Below are 19,357 nucleotides of genomic sequence, written 5' to 3'. Positions count from 1 at the left end.
TGTGTGTGTGTACACTCGAAACGAGATCGAGAACAAGGTAATCATTTACAACCGGAGACGAGAGCAAGGCAATGAAAAGTTTGGTCTCTATATCACTCAAACTACGTACTTTAAAAGTAAAATTGGGTCATTCTGCAACACAAACAGTAGTGCAGTTTTGTGTGACCCCTTGTAAGCAATATATTGGTGGCTCTTTAGTGAAATAAATTATCGTGAATGGCAGTGGCGTACGCAAGGGGGGGGGGGCTTACGGGGTTGATTTGGTGTTTTAAGTTCTCTTTATGCACAGTAAGGCTAATCGGGAGTGTCCATCGGGGAGGCCCAGATATATTTCAAATACACAAAAGGAACTGAAAAAGAGTATTTTGTATTGGAAAATACAAATAATTTAGTATTATATCGCAAATGACAAAATATTTCAATCAAGGAAATAAGAGTTCCCTATTTCGATAAGTCTACATAAAAGAAGAGAGAAGAGGAAAAAAGAGGAGAGGAGGGAATAAAAGAGAGGAGAGGAAAAGAGAGGAGGGAATAAAAGAGGAGAGGAAAAGAGAGGAGAGGAGGGAATAAAGAGAGAAGAAGAAATGAGAGGAAATGTAAGGAGGGAGGAGAGGACAAGAAATGAGAGGAAAAGAAAGGAGAGGTGCAAAGAAAACAGAGGAGAGGAGAGAAGGAGAAATTAGAGGATAGGAAAGGAGAGAAGGGAAGAAAACAGCAAAGTAGAGGAGAAGAAATATGAGGAAAGGAAGGAGACGTGATGGGGAGGGGGGTAAAGGAATGGAGATGCGAGGGGCAGAGGAAAGGGAAAGATGAGAGGAAGAAAGAAGAGAACATATTACCAGTTGAGAGTACAGCACGAGAGAGAAAAGAAGAGCGAAAAGGAAATTCGCCAGTGGCCCTAAAAGCGATTGTTGTTTGAATTATTCTAAAGGGCTGCAATGACTTGCATTCAAACAAGCCACTGTGTGATTGCAGACGCTTCACTTGCAGGAAAAGTCATCGAGCGAGCATTCCAATGCCATTGGAGGTGGAGGGAGGTGGCTGTGTCCCCGAGGCTGTCACGAGGGCGTCAAGGAAACCATTGACACGGCAATTAACGGGTTCGGATTATGTGAGACGCGTGGCCGACTGGGACCGGGGTCGGAACGTGATGACGCATGCGCTGAATTGGTCTTTGAAATATGCCGACCTGCAGGAGAGTTGCAAACCGAGTGTCTGCGGTGGTTGTTTGTTGGTGTGCTCTGTGGATTTTAACCTGACATGTTTATGCCGTTCGGTCAGCTCAGATGATGGATGCATTCTTTGGATTGCTGCAACGTTTCTCGCCTTATCTAGGGTTTGAATCAATTACTCCTCCTGTTTCACAGCTGGACATTAAGAAAATAGAAAATTGTGCATTTTACATGGAAAATTATGGAACTTGGGAGTGTTTGATATTTAAGCTAACTTGTAATTTTAAGCGTTGTGGGCAGTGGCGGCGATTAGGGGGGTGAGGAGGGGCGGCTGCCCCACTCCCACTTTTCGCCAATTTTGCCCCTGCACTATGCTAAACCTTATCTACAAAGGGAAATATACTGTCTTTGCCCCCCAGTTTTGACATCTTTCCCCCCGGGTTTTGGAACCCAATCGCCGCCACTGGTTGTGGGCATCGGCAAAATGCACTTTCAGCAACCATATTGGGTAGTGATGTTTTGAGCCTGTAACAGATATCCAAAAAACTCTTTTTCAGAAAAACTTTATTGCCATTACAATATAACGGTACAGTCCTCATCTCACACCTTTTTAGATATTCCGTTTGTCGGAACCTTTTAGAGTATAAATTGTCTACAGTTATGAATGTAGTCAGACCCAAAGGTAAATTACTATGTTACATGTTGCATTCTGTTCCACCACGTAGAAAAGTACATTTAGGCAATAATCTTTATCAAATGAAATATAATAATCATATTATGTTCATTTCCTAAAGAACTATTTTGTGGAATAATATTCATATTAAATGTACAAAACGCACCATAAAAACTACACTCACTCTCAACACTCTGATTGTACTTATAAATACTACTTTTACTGTACGGACGCGATAAGAAGCGGCGTGCAATCAGAACGCAGAACGGCAGAACGTGACCGAATTCTGTCTCCTCGTTGGTTACCATGTGGCTGGGGGGTTTCTACGTTGCCACGTTCGCACAAACACACGGACAGGTTAGTCAGATGTTGGCAAGCACGGGCATTTTGGCAAGCATCAAACATTTTATCTTCCTGCTCTACACAGCAACCGAAAACCTTCACTGAATGAACCTTTGTTGTGTTTTTATTATGGTACATTGCAAGCATCAGCTACCGGCATCTTTTTACTTATGTTGTATCGTATCACAATTACCAACAAAAGAAAATGCGTCTTGTGTTATGAACAACACTGTGGCAAATCGTTCTCCTTTGATTTCATGCCGCCTCTCTTTGCCTTCTTTGTCACGCCGCGATTGTTGAAGCTTCAGAACTTACAAATGAAATGTATTTCTTGAAAATTAGGGCAAATTACGTATAAACAAATTACGTACAACTTCGTTTCGTTAACACGTTTTTAAATTATATTTTGAGGAACCTACAAAAATTCACCTCCAAAACAGAATTTCACAGAACTGAGTTACTGTATTACGGAGAATAATTTATCAAGAACAAATCAATTGTGTGTGAATCGATTGATTGAGTTGGTGTTTTAAAGTCCACTTTATGCACACTACGGCTAATCTGGAATGGACCTACAGTTGGAAGTGGGATCCGAACCACTATGTGCCTCGACAGGGTATCAAACCCAGGACTACTTGATTACAAGGCGACAACACTTACCCTACCACTGTGTCATCGGGGAGGCACATGTGGGTGTGTGAAGTGAGATAATTTCGGAGCTATATGAGAACACAGGGTCTGGCAATACAGAGTTCAATAAATTACAACGAAACGCTTGGCAATTGCTCGATTTTGTAAACATTAATGATACATTTGGTGCATGTGTTATTAATGCTTTGAGGCTACCTGTATGTAAAAACATAAAAAATGAATGAAAGAACAGAAGTAGTAGTTAAAGAATCAGTTGTTTTTGCTTACCGGCTACCATTGCAGTGGCACTATCCCAAGATCATCTTCATTGTTGGTTGGTAAAGGAACATCTTCATCTGAGCTACTACTGTCACTGCTGTCTTCCCGCCCAAGTGAAATTACAAAATCCTCTTGTGGTCTTCTTGTGTTTAAGTGACTGTCTTCATGATGGACAAAATCCATGTATTGCAATGAATAATGGACGATACAGACTATGAAAGTGTACATGAGGAGCAGTACGATATTCTTTATTTAGAAGCAGACTTTATTGGTTTTTTTTGTCTTAAGTCCACTTTATCCACAGGAAGGCTAATCGGGACTGGACCTACAGTTTAAAGTGGGATCCGAACCACTGTCCCATGTGGCTCCACCGGGTATGGAACCCGGGATTCCTTGATTACAAGGCGACGACGTTAACAGTACGCCATCGGGGAGGCCCCTAGAAGCAGACTTTATGTGGAGCAAACTAGCATAAGTGATTACGACAGGATCAGTGAAGTATCAGTCGTCGAATATGGCAATCAAACTCAAAGAAATATTCTTGACCCACAGTACACTGGACGTGACGAAACAACAAAGTGCAATATTCACATAACGAACAAAAAAGATATAGAGAACCAAAAAAAAATCAACAAAATTTGAAAAAATGGAGATGCTAGCTTCACGCTAACATGTCGACCATCGGCGTTACTCCGGCATAGTCCACCAACGCCGGGTAAATTTAATATCCTTTTCACACAGCTCTTTTGCTTTCACGTGCTGAAATTTCAACAGCGTAATGGCACACAGTTTTGGAAGTTTTCGTTTTCGTTCATTTTCTAGGGTGCTTGAAATATTACATTCATCTGCAAACATCTTTATTTCTTTAATAAGGCCCTGAAAAGCAGCATTATCTATTCGAAGAGCGTGTGCTCTATCTGCTCTGACCCAACCAAAATACATTTCGCACCCGTCTAATACATTCTCCAATACATTTTAAAATGTTATTGAATGTTTCATGTCGATAATTTGATCAATGTATCAATTCTTGATGCCGAGACGATATTTTCTGCAACTACATCTTACCTCCTCTCGTCTCCAGTATTTTCTGTTCTTCTCTTCTCCTTCTTCTCTCCCCTCCTTCTCCTCTGCTTTATCCCAAATTGCCCTCCCTCCATTTCTCCCCTCTTGTCTCCATCCCACTCTTCTCCACTTCTCTTATCTCCTCTCCTGTCTTATATTTCAGACTCCACTGCACTCTTCTCCTCTTCTTTTCGTGCTTCTCTTCTTCTCTCTTTCACTCTACTCTCCACTCCCCTCTTCTCGTCTCCTTTTCTCCACTCCAAACTCCTCTTCTCTTCTCTCATCCTCATTGCCTTCCTCTCTTCTCTCCTCTTTGCTCCATTTTCCTCATCTCTTCTCGCATCTTTTGCCTCTCTCCTCATTACTTCTCCTAGCCACTTCTGTCCTTCATTTTCTTCCCTCCTTAGCTTTTATTCTTCCCCTTTTGCTTTCTCTCTTCTCCTCTCTGTTGTCCCCTTCTGTTTCATCTCTCTTCTTTTCCTTTGTGTAGACTCATCAGCTATGAAATACTAAAAAATCGATTTTCTTTCTTTCAGAATGTATTTCTAATTTGCAACAAATGTAATACTGATATTTTTTTCTAGTTTTATACAATAATACTTGGATTTCTTATTTTATAAATATGTATTGTGCATGTGGCAACCCTGAAATTTAGCCTAATCATTACTTTTAGACGTCACTGGTGGGCTAACGAATGCATACATTCCACCAAACGTCATTTGAACAAGACCATCTTGAAAACTCTTATTGCAGAAAGTTGTGTTTTGTAGCAACGTAGTGGCCTTTGCAAGGTCCAATTTTGTTAATTACAAAGACGTTTCTCTAATACAAGTTTCTCGAAATGTGTATTTTTCTGTACTAAATTGTTTTCTTAAGATTCATGGAATGGCTCTTACAAATATAGGTTTCAGGTATAAACTGAGACAAAATGAAAATAACTTCAAAAGGGTATTAAAAAGAGGGCTCCCGGGTAGACAAGTGGTCGGCCTCCGTGGCGGATTGGTTATCTCAGCGCGTTACGACGCCAGGGGTCCCGGGTTCGAATCCCGGTTAGGACATGCATGTTTGTGTTCGTCGGGGGATACTACCGCATAGAGGTATTCCTTTAAACAAGCGGTCTCGAATTTGGTTCCCGGTGGGAGCCCCCAAAATTTCGACGTTAACCTAGTGTCGTGAGGACAATTGAAAAGAAGTAGCGGGCTTCAGTCACGAAAGCCAGAAAACAGTGGCAATGGAATCCGATTCGCCGACCACGCGTCACCCAATGAAAAGCCGTTCTGTCAGGCCCTGGCCCTTCGAGGGCTGTTGGCCCACGGAGTTTAGTTTAGTTTTAGTATTCAAAAGAATTATGAATGCTAAGTCACGTTGTTATTTTTTTAAACAGTTTCTTCCAATTTATAGCACGCTACAGATAAACTACGAACTGACACTGGTACATGGTAGAGTCTGCTGACACAAGTAAAAAAAAACCTACTGAATCTTTTTAATATATGATTGCAACCACCGTCAATCATTGGAGTAATGTCCCAAAAATGAAACCTAGCGTAGATGTAAAAACTGATAACATGAAAGCCAGATGGATGCTGAGTGGAATCCTAAATGATCTCAGGAATCAGGGTAAACGTTAGGGAGATGCTGCAACCAGTAATTTAACCTCAAATGATCAATGGCGCTAAGAAATGAAAAAGAGAAGGGCGTTCGTCAGGAAGACCTAACGTTAATGGCGGCTCGTGATGAGTCCGTGTTCCGCTCCACGTCCGGTCTGTTTCCATTTATTCCTCTGCCCGGTTCATCAGCCGCCCCACCTACCGGCATTGAATTGCTAATGCTCCAGCGCGACAGCAAGTACTGAGCTGAAGATCAATTGTCTTGCCGCCAGCGAAACCTCTCCTGCAACCCGATACCATCCGTCTTCATGAAGAACATTCAGACATTCAGCTGAAAACATCACGGTGAACATCGTTTTACCCTCAATTATGTTTGAATTAAGCAAAGTATAGCTAAGGTAGGAAAGAATTTGCAGAGAGCATAACATTCAATGCGTATCCAATTCTGCACAATTATCTGCGACACATCATGGTTATGTGTCGGGTAAATTGAACATTGTCCTCCTTCTTGGCCGTGCTTGGGACCCGTGCATGGGTTCAGTCTCTGGGTTTTCGACCCGTGTATAGGATCGGTGCCAACCCACTATCGTGAGGAAATTGGGAAGCTACGAGTGAGTAACGTGACCCGATCACGGATATCTCCTATAACGGCTCAGGGTTCGACGTGCTTACCCCACGTTACCTTGTTACCGGTTGAAGATCTTCACACCTCTAGGTAGGATTGTAAGAGGGAGACTGGCAGTCGGGAAATAGGCCGAGGCCTTTCAAGGGCTGTAAAGCCACGGGTTATTATTATATAAATTGAACTTAGTCAATAAGATTACATGTATACTCCTGACTATGCATACATATATTGCATACACATACATAAATTAAGAAGTACATACTGTCCATGCACATGTAAACGACGTAAACAGCGTACCACTGCACCATTTCTGTATAGGGGTCATTAAGGCAATCTTTTTTTTTTTAATTTATTTATTTGATACCTAGAAAACCGTCGAAAAATATAATTCTGTCCTCAATGTCTATGAAAAGAACGCAGAATTGGCTCACAATTGCCGTCAATGGATTGACTTCGTAATTACTACACTCTGTGTCGGGGATGTGTGGAGGAAGGTCGCGCATAACGGTATAGAAGAGGAGAAAGAAATCGGGCAAAGCAAAGCAGTACACGTTGCTGCAAACTGCTGGTAGCTGCAGCAGCATTTTCTCCCACATGCACCCACTTTCCCCTCTCACGCGTTCATTATTCTCTACTTGAGCAGAGGACTTGTTTTCGCTCGCTTGTCCCAGATTTCCGGGACAGAGTATATAAACAAAGTAGGCTGCTGTATATGAATTTTCTGCTTGGTATGTCTGAAGAAGTCTCAAAGTAAAGTAAATTAAATTGAGCTCAATTTCTCAAACATAATACTAAAGGTCTCGAACAAGACTGGGTGTCTCGGGCAGAAGTCTCGTCTCGATTTTACAGAATCTCAGTCTCGTCAAGTATTATAGGGTCTGGTTCTCGTTTCAATTTTTACAAGACCGTCTCGATCAGGGTACTATTCCCGCCTAGTTCGCTGCACTTTTTGGCTCTCTCTGCACTCGCACATCTAGTTGGTTACACGGTGCAACACCGACTCGTCTACTTCGTTGATTTGGTGACAAGCAGCGCATTTGATGTCTGCACCGTTTGCACTACGTTCTGAAGCGGTGTAGTGTGTGGTGTATGTACACGTGGTACGTGCTAACTAATCAATTGCACGTTTAAAGCAGCAGACAGGTATTTGTTGAATCTTCTGAACTTGAACACCGCTATTTGTCTACTTGGTTCAACGTCATTTCCTTGCACCAGCTTGACCGGATACACCTGCGCTATCCCTAGTGTCAAAAAAGTGCAGCGAACTATACGCACGGCCATGAAATTAGGCGGGTGGCAGAAGTTCGCGCTGTTGCCACGTTGTAGCACAACGCCGTGTGTTCAGGGGATTAAGATCTCGTTGTAGAGTTGGTCTTTGTAATCCATGTGATACAAACTGACTGTATTTGCTCGAAAGGTCAGGGATGACGCAAGAGTGCCCCGGAGAGAGGTCAGTTTGATGCTCGAACTAAGCAACGCAGCCCGATTGACGTTGCCACACAGTGCGCGGGAACCAGCGACAATTGTCCCGCTCTCGCTTTGCTTTCCCCATACGTGGCACCAGCGCAATTCTGTCCAGCCACCAATTTTCATGGCCGTGCGATTAGACGAGGCGTATATGTCTAAAGTACAGTACAGTTCACGATATTTTCGTACAGAGGAAGCACCTTCGCCCTGACGAAGACACTTACCTTGCACTCGCACTCTCCTTCGCACTCCTCCCCCACAGACCCTGCCAGGTTGCAAGGGCAGGGCTCGCACTGTGGGAAGTACCGGAACCCTCTGGAGCAGCGGTCGCACCGGGGACCTCCGAAGCCTGGGAAGCAGTCGCACGTTCCAGCAACCTGCAGGGAATCAACAATTGGTCACAAAGATTAAAATACAATTACCTAGCATCACTTTTCGTGAAAGTACATTAATATCGTAATCATTGAATGGTGTTTATTAGGCTCTAAGAGAGGAAAATAAAGGGGGAAAAATCTATGTACTAATGGGGTGGAGCTCATACGAAAGGAAATGTAATATGTAAACTGTAAAGACACTTATATTTCTCTATAGGCAAAAATAGCAAATATTTTGCATAGGAAAATATAAAAAATACTAATCATGTTGAACCGAAAATAGTTTCATTATCAATAAACCATATAGGTGAGTCATGTTCGCGGCCAAGTTGTCTGTCGTCTGCAAGGAAATACCCACCACGTAGCGTTCGTCACACTGCGGCAACTCTACGTTTGTTGTTAGTACTGTGTAAAATGTCGGTAACATTGCATAAAATTAATGACAATGTCGTGCCATCTGGAAATAGTGGTAATTTTTCATATGTTCAAACTCTTTGCGCAGTCGACAAAGGAAGATCCGGAGAAAAGTTTTGCTGTGTAGGCTATATCCATACGAACTGGACTGCCTCCAGGGGTCCCGGGTTCGGATCCCAGCCTGAGCATGGGTGTTCTTTGTTAGTTTCGCTTTATCAGTTTCAACATATCATCAGTCAGCCTCGTCTTCACCATTAGATAAAAATGGCAGAAAAGCGAAGTAAAATAAACGAGTAGTCCAGGTGCACGGGTTCAACGCCTTCTTTTGGGGCTCGGTGGGGCTCGCAGTGTTGCCAACCGCTTATTCGAAAAAATCACCAAGGTTTTTGGTCTAACCTAACCTAAAACAGCAAGGAGTTGGCAACTTTGCTTGAGAGTTCACAAACCGGAAGTGGGGCTCGGTGGGGCTCGCAGTGTTGCCAACTTCTTACTCGAAAAAATCACCAAGGTTTTTTTTGGTCTAACCTAACCTAAAGCAAGGAGCTGGCAATCTTGCTTGAGAGTTCTGCAACAGAAAGTAAAACTCGCAGTGTTGCCAACACCTACTCGAAAAAAAATCACCAAGGTTTTTCTTGGTCTAACCTAGCCTAAAGCAAGGAACTGGCAATCTTGCTTGAGACTTGCGTTACAGTGCATAAAGCAAGGTTGCCAACCTACTGGTACTTTTGCCATAGTTTTTTACAAAAGAGAGAGAAGAGAGGGAGGGAAGAGTTAAACAACCGACGGCCCACCTACAGCTTTTTTGTCTAACCTAACCTAAAGCAAGGGGCTGGCAACTTTGCTTGAGGCTTGCCTTACAGCGCATAAAGCAATGTTGCCAACCTACATATACTAAACAAGGAAAGCGGGCACTGCCGTAAAAGAGAGAGAGGGATGGATGGATGGTAGTGCAGTATGTGTGTGCGTGTGTGTGTGTATAATATGTAGCATTATTAACTAGAGTGTGTTGGCAACTTGCTTACAACTAAAAAAATAGAGATGCCAACGTTGCTGTAAGATAAAAAGAGAGACTAAGCTGGCAACAGTGGTGAGCGAATACGTATTATTTCCAAGTCCCGAGCGCCAATGTATATCATGATTTTTGCAAACCTCTCTCGGGGCAACGATGCGCCACACACACACGTACGTACTTTTTTTTTTATTTCTGTATTTTCATCTACTGAAATGACTGAAGGGGCAAGCTGAAAATCTGTAGTCAACTCAACCATGTAAAAACTTTGGGTGGGTGACTGCGGGAAGCCATCAATCACAGCCTATCTACAATTTTCATCGACTGTTGGGGGTGACTGACAGGATAAGCTGAAAATCTGTGGTCAACTCAACTGTGTTGTGTGGAAACTTGGGCGGGTAACTACAGGAAACCATCAGTCACACAACAGGAAGCTGTCAATCGCCTGGGGTGTGACTGCAGGAAGCTGTCCATTGAGTTGATGGTATCATTACTCGACAAAAATCAAGATTATTTGTTACTGCCGGAAACCATCAATCACACAACAGGAAGCTGTCAATCGCCTGGGGTGTGACTGCAGGAAGCTGTCCATCGAGTTGATGGTATTATTACTCGACAAAAATCAAGATTATTTGTTACTGCCGGAAACTGTGCAAATTCTCAGCTTTTGCGACGGCTATGTGATTGACAGCTTCCTGCAGTCGCACCCAGACTGTGCGATAAACTCAACGATATTTTTTTCCTGGATTGCACTAAAGGGCACACAAGATTCAAATCTACTGGGTGACTACAGGAAGCAATCACTCACACAGCTGTCATAAATTGTGCACGAAACAAGTAGAACTTGTTTCCGGTAGAATACAGCTGGGCGTCAACGATATTTTTTCTAGGAAAGGGCGTTCACGCATAGCTCGAACCAACCTTGAAAGTTTAGCTGCCGGCAGGTATAAGTTTCTATTAGAAACCTCGCGCACATCAGTTGCAGTCGAGTATTGCTACTAGATAGTCGTATAAAAGTGTTTGCTATATCAAGTGGAATATCAAGTGTAATAGAAACCGAATTAGTTTGGTCTGTCAGGTGTGTACCATATCAGCATAAGTTATATACACACAAGTAGCTTGACCAGCTATAAAACTAAAATTTACGCAATTATACTACTGTTTCGTGTGTGTTAAATTGCTAGCAGCTTTTTGTAGGTAAGTTTTGTTTTTTTTCTTATTATTTTTTACATGTGTGTGTGTTAATAATAATTGCAAGTGGTGTCAGTGAACAGAAAGTGTTGTCTTCATTAAACAACGAAATTATACTAAACAAAAAATATGAGCATATATAACATGCGCTTAAAAAAACTATTCTTCATTGCGAATAACATAACTGTTAGTTATGATCATGTTAGTTTACTTATAGTGGATAGTATTGACGCGTGTACACCGGGTTGGATTTGATGTTTTAAGTCTATTTTATGTACAGTAAAACTAATCGGGACTGAACCTACAGTTTCAAGAACCACTTGTACGGGTATCGAACCCTTGATTACAAGCCTACCGCTACGTTATCGCAAAGGTTAGTGGAAGTACTGATTGATTTGATATTTTAAGTCCACTTTATGCACAGTAAAACTAATCGGGACTGAACCTACAGTTTCAAGAACCACTTGTACGGGTATCGAACCCTTGAATACAAGCCTACCGCTGCGCCATCGCAAAGGCTAGTGGAAGTACATAGTTATTCGAATCTTATTTATTTAAAATATTTAGTTTTTTTTTTTTTTTATGCACGCTTATTGATTTTAAACGTAAAATTAAATAAAATCCGGCAATTATATCCAATTATACTTATGGCTACAACGAGCATTGAGATTTTTTTTGCTACGTAAACAAAATGGTCGACATGCCAAATATGAACAGGCTATATAGATTTGAGAGATGGATAGGAAGAAATTAATTAAAATTTAATTTCATGATTACAACACGAACTTAATGATTGATTTAGTTTATTTTATTTTACGTTTTGTACCTCTTGGCTAATTTGCGAAGATTGGGGGTGAGTGATGAAATAGACATTCACAAACAACCAAGCCCGACCAGGATTCGAACCTGGGACCCTTGGCGTCGCAGCGCGATGTGCTAACCACTCGGTCACAGGGTCGGGCAAGTGTTGGTATATGCATAGACCAAAGTTACATGGTTCTAGACCCCATAGGAGTCGAGAAAATCAATGTCTTGGAAAACGTCTTAAGACAAATATCTTAATCTTTAAGAAAGTCGACTTCCGGTCTGTCAAGATGTTACTTCCGGTCTGTCAAGAAAATTTTCTTAAGACAATTATCTTAAGACGTTTTCTAAGACATTGATTTTCTCGGCTCCTAATTGAGCTAGGATGATGATTTTAGGTTTGTTGGATAGGATTCGACGAGAACTATTCGACTAGCAAATAAAATCGTTTCTACCCCCCCAAGTTTCGGAAATACAGACAATTTTTTATTTTTTTGAGAAACTTGATTTGCCGGCTTAGTTTTTACTCTAATTCGAAAATTTTAATAGCATTCGATACAAAATTAGAAGTACTCTACAACTTATTGGTGGGATGATGACTACTGCCTGCTGTTTTCGAGTTATTTTGGATTAAAATTTCAAGATGTAATTTCTAAGATGTTTTGTAATTCATCAACTATGGGTTGTAGGAAAACGATTCTTGCTCTATCTGCTATCGCTCGACGAATACTATAAACATAAATAATGCTTATGGTTTGATTTTTAAAATGGCGAGCGGAAAATAACCATGTTTTCTGAAATTATGATTTATACTTCATACGCCAAAAGGGCTGAGGGTTAGAAAAAAAAAAAAAAGATTGTTTGGTAGAATTATGCACACATAATATTTTTGTGTTTTCTATACACAAGCTTAATTATTTTTTTTTCAATTATTTACAGGATTTATTAAGAAGCAAGAAGTAGCATAAATAGCACACTCCCACCAAACCCAACACTATTGTGAATTATTGCACAGTATTTATTTTGTGGCACTCCACTATATATATAATAACATACCCACAAATATTTTCAACAAAATGCGCTCCATGAAAAGTTGCCCTGTGTGCAAAATAAGCATATCAAGCAAACATTTTGCAAGACATTGTCGCACCTGCGTGCCAGGCAAGCATTTGGCTGCCACCGAACCATGTCCCAGGTGCGGTATACATATTACTATTGATAATTTGAAGAGGCATATAACATCATGCAAAATTGTCGTCGAAGCACCTGTTCCACAACCGTCGACCAGCTCGACCAAGAGGAAAGCGGAAGCCGACTCGCCACCATCCGCCAAACGCGTCAAGCCTGCGATGAAAGCAGACCGGTCTGCTTTCGGAGGAATATTAGAAGATTATGTCCTATTGTCGGACGGCTCTTGCGATGTTCGTAGCTTTTTAGAGAAGAAGCGAGCAGAGATAGTTTCTATTCTTAGTAATGCACTGGCTACGCACTCCTCCACTAAATTCTACGGTACGCTATGTTGCACATACAAGAAGCCGACCGATGAAAGATACACTTTCTTTCATGCAACGAAAGCAAAAACGCTGCATCTGGCGGATGGTGACAGCATTGGGGAAATTTACGACAAGTTTACCGAAGAGCTGCTTGTTAAACAGGAGGAGCACGAGGCCACAGGCTCGGGCGGTTCGCTGTGTGGAGAACCCCATAAATTGTGTGTTACTTTTAGTCAGTTTGCACCAATGTCCGGGTCTAGTTACGTCCCTCTACCACCAGATGTTGCAGCAAAGAAGGCTGTTCTGAATATTCAGAACAGGGATAACAAGTGCTTCGTCTGGTCGGTGCTAGCAGCGTTGCACCCCGTCGACTGGAAAAACCATCCACACCGAGTTAACCACTACCTACCCTACGAGGCAGAGCTGGAAGTTGCCATGGCTGGGATCGACTACCCGGTAGAGGTCCCGGACATTCGAAAGTTCGAGGCTCGTACGCGGTTGGCCATCAACGTTTACGGTCTCACTGACGAAAATGCGGTGTACCCCATCCGGGTGAGCGACGTAGAGGACGATGGTGCGCAGGAAATTCACCTTCTGCTCATCAAGGACGAGATCAATCACCACTACACCCTCATCCGTTCCCTCTCTAGACTTGTTTCGAGCCAGCGGAGCAAAGACAAAACCCACGTCGAGGTGTGTCGCAGGTGCTTGTCTATATTTCATAATCAAGAACAGCAGGATTACCAGCGCATCAGAGGTCCCAACATCGCTGCAGAGAAGCTCGCTCGCCACAAACTTTATTGCAATGCCAACGAGCCTGGTGTGGCAGTCTTGCCCAAACCTGGCACCGTGGAGCGTTTCCACATGCACGGTGCCATGGTGGAGCATCCCGCTATCATCATCGCGGATTTCGAGGCCTTCCTCAAACCCCTGTCCACTTGCGATCCAGATCCCGAAGTTTCTTCCACCACCCCTTACCAACTCCACGAGGCTTCGAGTTATGCATACGTTGTGGTGCGACGTGACCAGCACATTGCCCCCGAGCCCTATGTGTATCGCGGTCCCGACGCAGCCAAACACTTCCTCGAGAGGATGGTTGTGGAAGCCAGCGAGATAGGGAAGGTACTGTTGGCCCCCAAGTCTATGCTCCCACTGTCCCCCGACGATCAGCGTAGACACGACGAGTCCATCGCTTGCCCTGTCTGCGTTAAGGAGTACACCGCCAACAACCGTAAAGTCCAACACCATGATCATTTTGACGGTAGGTATGTTGGCCCTTGGTGCAACGGATGCAACCTCATGGCCCGGGACCCGCGATTTATCCCTGTGTTTTTTCACAATGGCTCGGGATACGACTTCCACCACCTCGTCAAGCATCTTGGGTACGACGACATGCGAATCAACGTCCTGGCGCAGAACGAGGAGCGTTACATTAGCTTGAGCAAGTGGGTGCGAATCCCAGGATCACACTCTACCGTCGAGCTTCGCTTCCTCGACTCCCTGAGGTTCCTCCCGGCCAGCCTCGATGCTCTCGCAGGGAAGCTTAGCGACGAGCAAATGCTTATTACCTCCGGAAACTTTCCGAACTTGGACGCAGGTCTCTTCAAGCGTAAGGGGGTCTATCCCTACGAATACGTCACAGATCCTTCCAAGTTCGCGGAGACGACGCTACCTCCCCAGGCGAAGTTCTATAGCAAGCTGCGAGGCTCGGGCATCTCTGAGGATGACTATCACCACGCCCAGTCCATGTGGCGCGAGCTGGGCTGTCGAACTCTCGGGGACTACCACGACGCCTACCTCAGACTTGACGTGACGCTCCTCGCCGACGTGTTCCAGACGTTCCGTGCGACCGCAATGAAGATCTACAAGCTGGACCCCGCCTACTTCTACAGTCTCCCCGGACTGGCGTGGTCGGCCATGTTTCTGGTGACGAAGATCAAGCTGGAGCTTCTTTCGAACGTGGACATGATGCTGTTTGTGGAACGCGCCGTGCGGGGTGGAATGGTCCAGGTGTCGCAGCGACACTCGCGCGCCAACAATCACCACATGGCCACCGGCTACGACCCCTCACAACCGTCCAGCTACATCATGTACACGGACGTCAATAACCTCTACGGACACTCCATGATGCAGCCACTCCCTTTTAGAGGCTTCGAGTGGGCTGACCCTTCCAACTTCGACGTCGAAAACTTCGACGATTCGGAACATGGGTTCTTCGCCGAGGTGGACCTTGAGTTCTCCGAGAAGCTGCAGGATTTGTTCTGTGATCTCCCCCCTGCACCCGAGTTCAAGTGTCCACCCGATTCCAACCAGAAGAAGCTCGTCATGGATTTCGAGCCCAAAGAGCGTTACGTCCTACACTACCAGAATCTCCGGTGGTTGATGCAGCGAGGGGTCACGGTCCACGCAGTTCACCGCATCCTCAAGTTCGAGCATTCTCCATGGTTGAAGCCATATATTGAAGTCAACACCAAACACCGCACCGCAGCCACGTCCGAGCTTGATAAGGATTTCTTCAAGCTTATGAACAATGCGGTGTTTGGCAAAACTATGGAGAATGTACGGAATCGCATGGACATAAAATTGGTAACGAGGAAAGCACAATGTCGCAGGCTCGTAGCGAACCCGTTATTCAAATCGAGAACCATTTATAACGAGCAGCTTGCTCTGGTGCATATGAGGAAGGGTGAGGTAAAACTCGACAAGCCAATTTATGTTGGTGCCTCAGTATTAGACCTGAGCAAGCTGCACATGTTCGAGACGTACTACGACATATTACGTCCACATTATAGCCACAACATCTCGCTTCTCTACACAGACACGGACAGCTTGGTGTACCACGTCCACTCAGCCGATGCATACGGGGATATAGTCACGGCACCAGCTTTGCTTAACCTCTTCGACACCTCGGGCTATCCCCAGCCGAACCAGTACGGTATCCTGCCCCGAAACAAAAAAGTGCCTGGCAAACTCAAAGACGAGAAGGACGGTGATGTAATTCTCGAGTTTGCAGGTCTTCGCGCCAAGGCCTATGCCATCAAAGCCGAGGGCAGCGTTACCAAGAAGGCCAAGGGTGTCGGCAGACAGGTGGTTCGGGAGCATCTCGCATTCGAGGACTTCGTCGATTGCCTCAAAACCAGGTCGTCGGTTCTAAGAGAAGAACAGCGCATCCAGAGCGTCGACCATATCATCACCACAAACAAAGTTAGAAAAATTGCCCTGGATCCCAACGACGATAAGAGGTGCGTCCTCAAGTGTGGTATTCACACATTGCCGTGGGGGCACTATCGCTTAGCAGAAAGCAAAACCTGCAACATATGTCCATCTTCAACAGAAGATTCATAAAACAAAACAAAACAAAAAAAAAACACTTTGACTGTCATTACAAAAAAAAACTATGACCGTATTCTTAAATAACCAGCATGCCTATGAATTTGTTCGGTTTCAAAAAACAGATCATTATGGAAACCATACCAGATCATGAAGTCTTACCTTCCGTGTTACCTAAACTCAACGGTCTGTTGATCATTCATCTCAACAGCATTTGGACGAAACTGAATGACGATGTGGGCAAGATGTTTTATGTTTTTAATAACAATTTACATTTCTACGAAATTCCGATCGACGGGAAACTTCAAATCACCGTGAATCCGGAAAACGCAGGCGAAATCAAAATTTCTACCGGCAAGAACATTTTTCGAATCAAGCACGACAAGATGCTTTCTAACATTACGTACGATGTGTCCGCAGGAGATTATTTTTACATGGAACTCCTCGGAGATTACGACAAACTCATTCCTCTCTTCGTAGAATTACGAATCGTCTATCCTATTATAAATAACCGTTAACAAAATGCCTAACGACATTTTCGGCAACACCAAGCGTGTGGACCACGCAGAAGAGATTCTCATGTTGGACATTCGAGTTAAGAAGTTGAGGACCGATTTGATCGCTTTGCAGGAAACCTTAAACAAAAGTTTAGAGTCGGAAATCGCTACGCTCCAAACGCAATGTCTCGACCCCATTCTGAAAATCGATTCCGAACTGAAAACGCTCATAAAAAATTATGTCGACGTACCTTCTTACGACAGCGTTCAAAATATACAGTTGAGCGTGGATTCGCTTCAAAATGATTTGGCCAAATTACAGCAATTTCAATCGAAAAATGAAGATTTGGAAAAATTGAAACTCGAAATCGAAGAACGAACTTCCGCAATAGAAAAAAATTTCTCCGAACTTCAAACCGTCGTGAACGATATAGACGCAGAACGCTTGCATGTCGTCGTTTCCAAATTACAAGAAGAATTCACCAGTACGTTGGAAGAAATTAAATCCAAGTTGCAGACTTTGGAAGATACAATGACGAACCTACCATCGTCGGACGAACTGCAGGTCATCGGTAAAAGCGTCGCGAACATAAAAATTCAATTGGAGGCCTATCGAGATTTCGAACACATTCAAACCACCATCGCCACGCTTCAGGCGTCCTTGGAATTGATCAACGAAGAAATTAAAAATATTCACGCTGAAGCGAGAGCGTTGACGAGCATTCAAGACACGTTGAGCACGGTTCAGCAGAAGATCGAATATTTAGAAAATTTGAACGTCGAAACGAATCTCGCTCATTTTCATCACGTACTCGACAACATACAGGGTGACTTGGAATCGTTACGGACGAGCGTGCCTTCGAGCGAAGATTTGGAAAAATTGAAAACGGCGGTGACGGCACTATCCGATTCGAGCGACATCAAAAGTTCATTGAGCGATCTCGAGAGTAAAGTGGCCAATCTCCCCACCTCCAAAGAATTGCACGCTTTGAAAAGAAACATATCTCGAATGCTGAAACGACTAGAAACGGAAACGGCGAACGTGGAACAGATTCGAGACGAACTTGCTTCGCTGGTGTCGATGCTGCCCACTTCCCAGAGCGTCGCCGACCTTCACACGCAGTTTACAGAGATGCGAATCATCGTGAACGATCTTACCGAGAAGAGCTCGAAATTGAATCAAGTCGAGAACCTTCAAAACATTGTCGTCAACATCAGAGATCAAGTTGGAGTGCTGGAATCAACGCAGGAATCGACGCTGACCTCTTTCGGTGCCAAGTTGCAAGAACTCAACGAAAGCTACAAGCAGTTGAACGTGGAAGTGAAAATCAAACCGTCATTTTCTACCGTAACGGATACCATAGTCGAATATTTGTTGCCCGTACAAAACACGCTGGGCCAGCTTCACAGCAACCTCGTTAGCGTCGATACTAAATTCGCTAAACTGCATTCTCTGCAAGCCATCGAAATCAACAGCGTACCCAATCAACAGAGAATCTCCACGTTCGTCGAAGGTAACAAACTGTACATGTTGCATCCTTATCATCCGTACTACAAGTTTCTCCTCGATGGCACGATTCAGATAAACGAATTTTCGTACTGGTCTCACGGCAGAAAAGCTAGCGTTCCTACCATGACTTTGATATCGAATCGTGGTGTCCAGAAAGCAGGAAACATTCCTCTGGCACGTTGGAACGAAACGCGCAACATATATGAAATACACGAAGACGAAGATCTCACCGTTTTCGACGTGAGTGCCGGCGATAAGCTGATCATTCAAAACACGAGCGAAGTGCCACCCTCTTTGAATCCCATCACGCTTGTGCTTCTCTTGAAACGTAATCTCTAAACAAAAAAAATGTCTAGGCAAGCCATCGTCGAAGAATTGCATAAACCTGCACGCCGCAACTACGAACGTTTGGCTGTGGTAACCAAGGGCATCGACGACCTCTGGCAAAGTGACCTCGTGGAGATGAGTAGCGGCAATTTGAAAAACGTGCATAAATTGAACAAGGGCAACAAGTACCTCCTCACCGTCATAGACACGTTTTCGAAATTCGCATGGGCTCTACCTTTGAAGGCGAAAACGGGAACATGCGTCACGGAAGCATTCAAATTAATTTTTTGCGAAAGCGGTGGCAGACGACCACGGTTTCTGCAAACGGACAACGGTAAAGAATTTTACAACGCCGTATTCCAAAAATTTATTCAAAAACACAAGATTCAACATTATTCGACCTTCAGTCACATCAAAGCCAGCATCGTGGAAAGATTCAATCGAACCTTGAAAACACACATGTGGAAACGATTCACGCTTCGGGGAAATTACAAATGGGTCGACATCCTGCCGGAACTCGTCGACACCTATAATGATACGGTACACAGAAC

General features: G+C 43.9%; 1 protein-coding gene across 3 annotated transcripts in view; it reads right to left on the bottom strand.

The window, feature by feature from the left end:
* The window catches only part of wb (wing blister), an 849,362-nt gene that overhangs the window by 450,934 nt on the left and 379,071 nt on the right, over window positions 1-19,357 (bottom strand). For all 3 annotated transcript variants that reach the window (XM_083126284.1, XM_083126285.1, XM_083126286.1), the window contains exon 7: window positions 8,082-8,234. In XM_083126284.1, coding sequence (XP_082982410.1) covers window positions 8,082-8,234 — 153 coding nt within the window. The remainder of the gene's footprint in view (window positions 1-8,081; window positions 8,235-19,357) is intronic.

This window comes from Lepisma saccharinum, chromosome 8 (assembly GCF_977018435.1).
Source record: "Lepisma saccharinum chromosome 8, izLepSacc3.1, whole genome shotgun sequence".
In the NCBI taxonomy this organism is placed as follows: domain Eukaryota; kingdom Metazoa; phylum Arthropoda; class Insecta; order Zygentoma; family Lepismatidae; genus Lepisma; species Lepisma saccharinum.
Note: the sequence above shows the minus strand (reverse complement) of the source record. Positions and strands in the feature narration are given on the sequence as shown.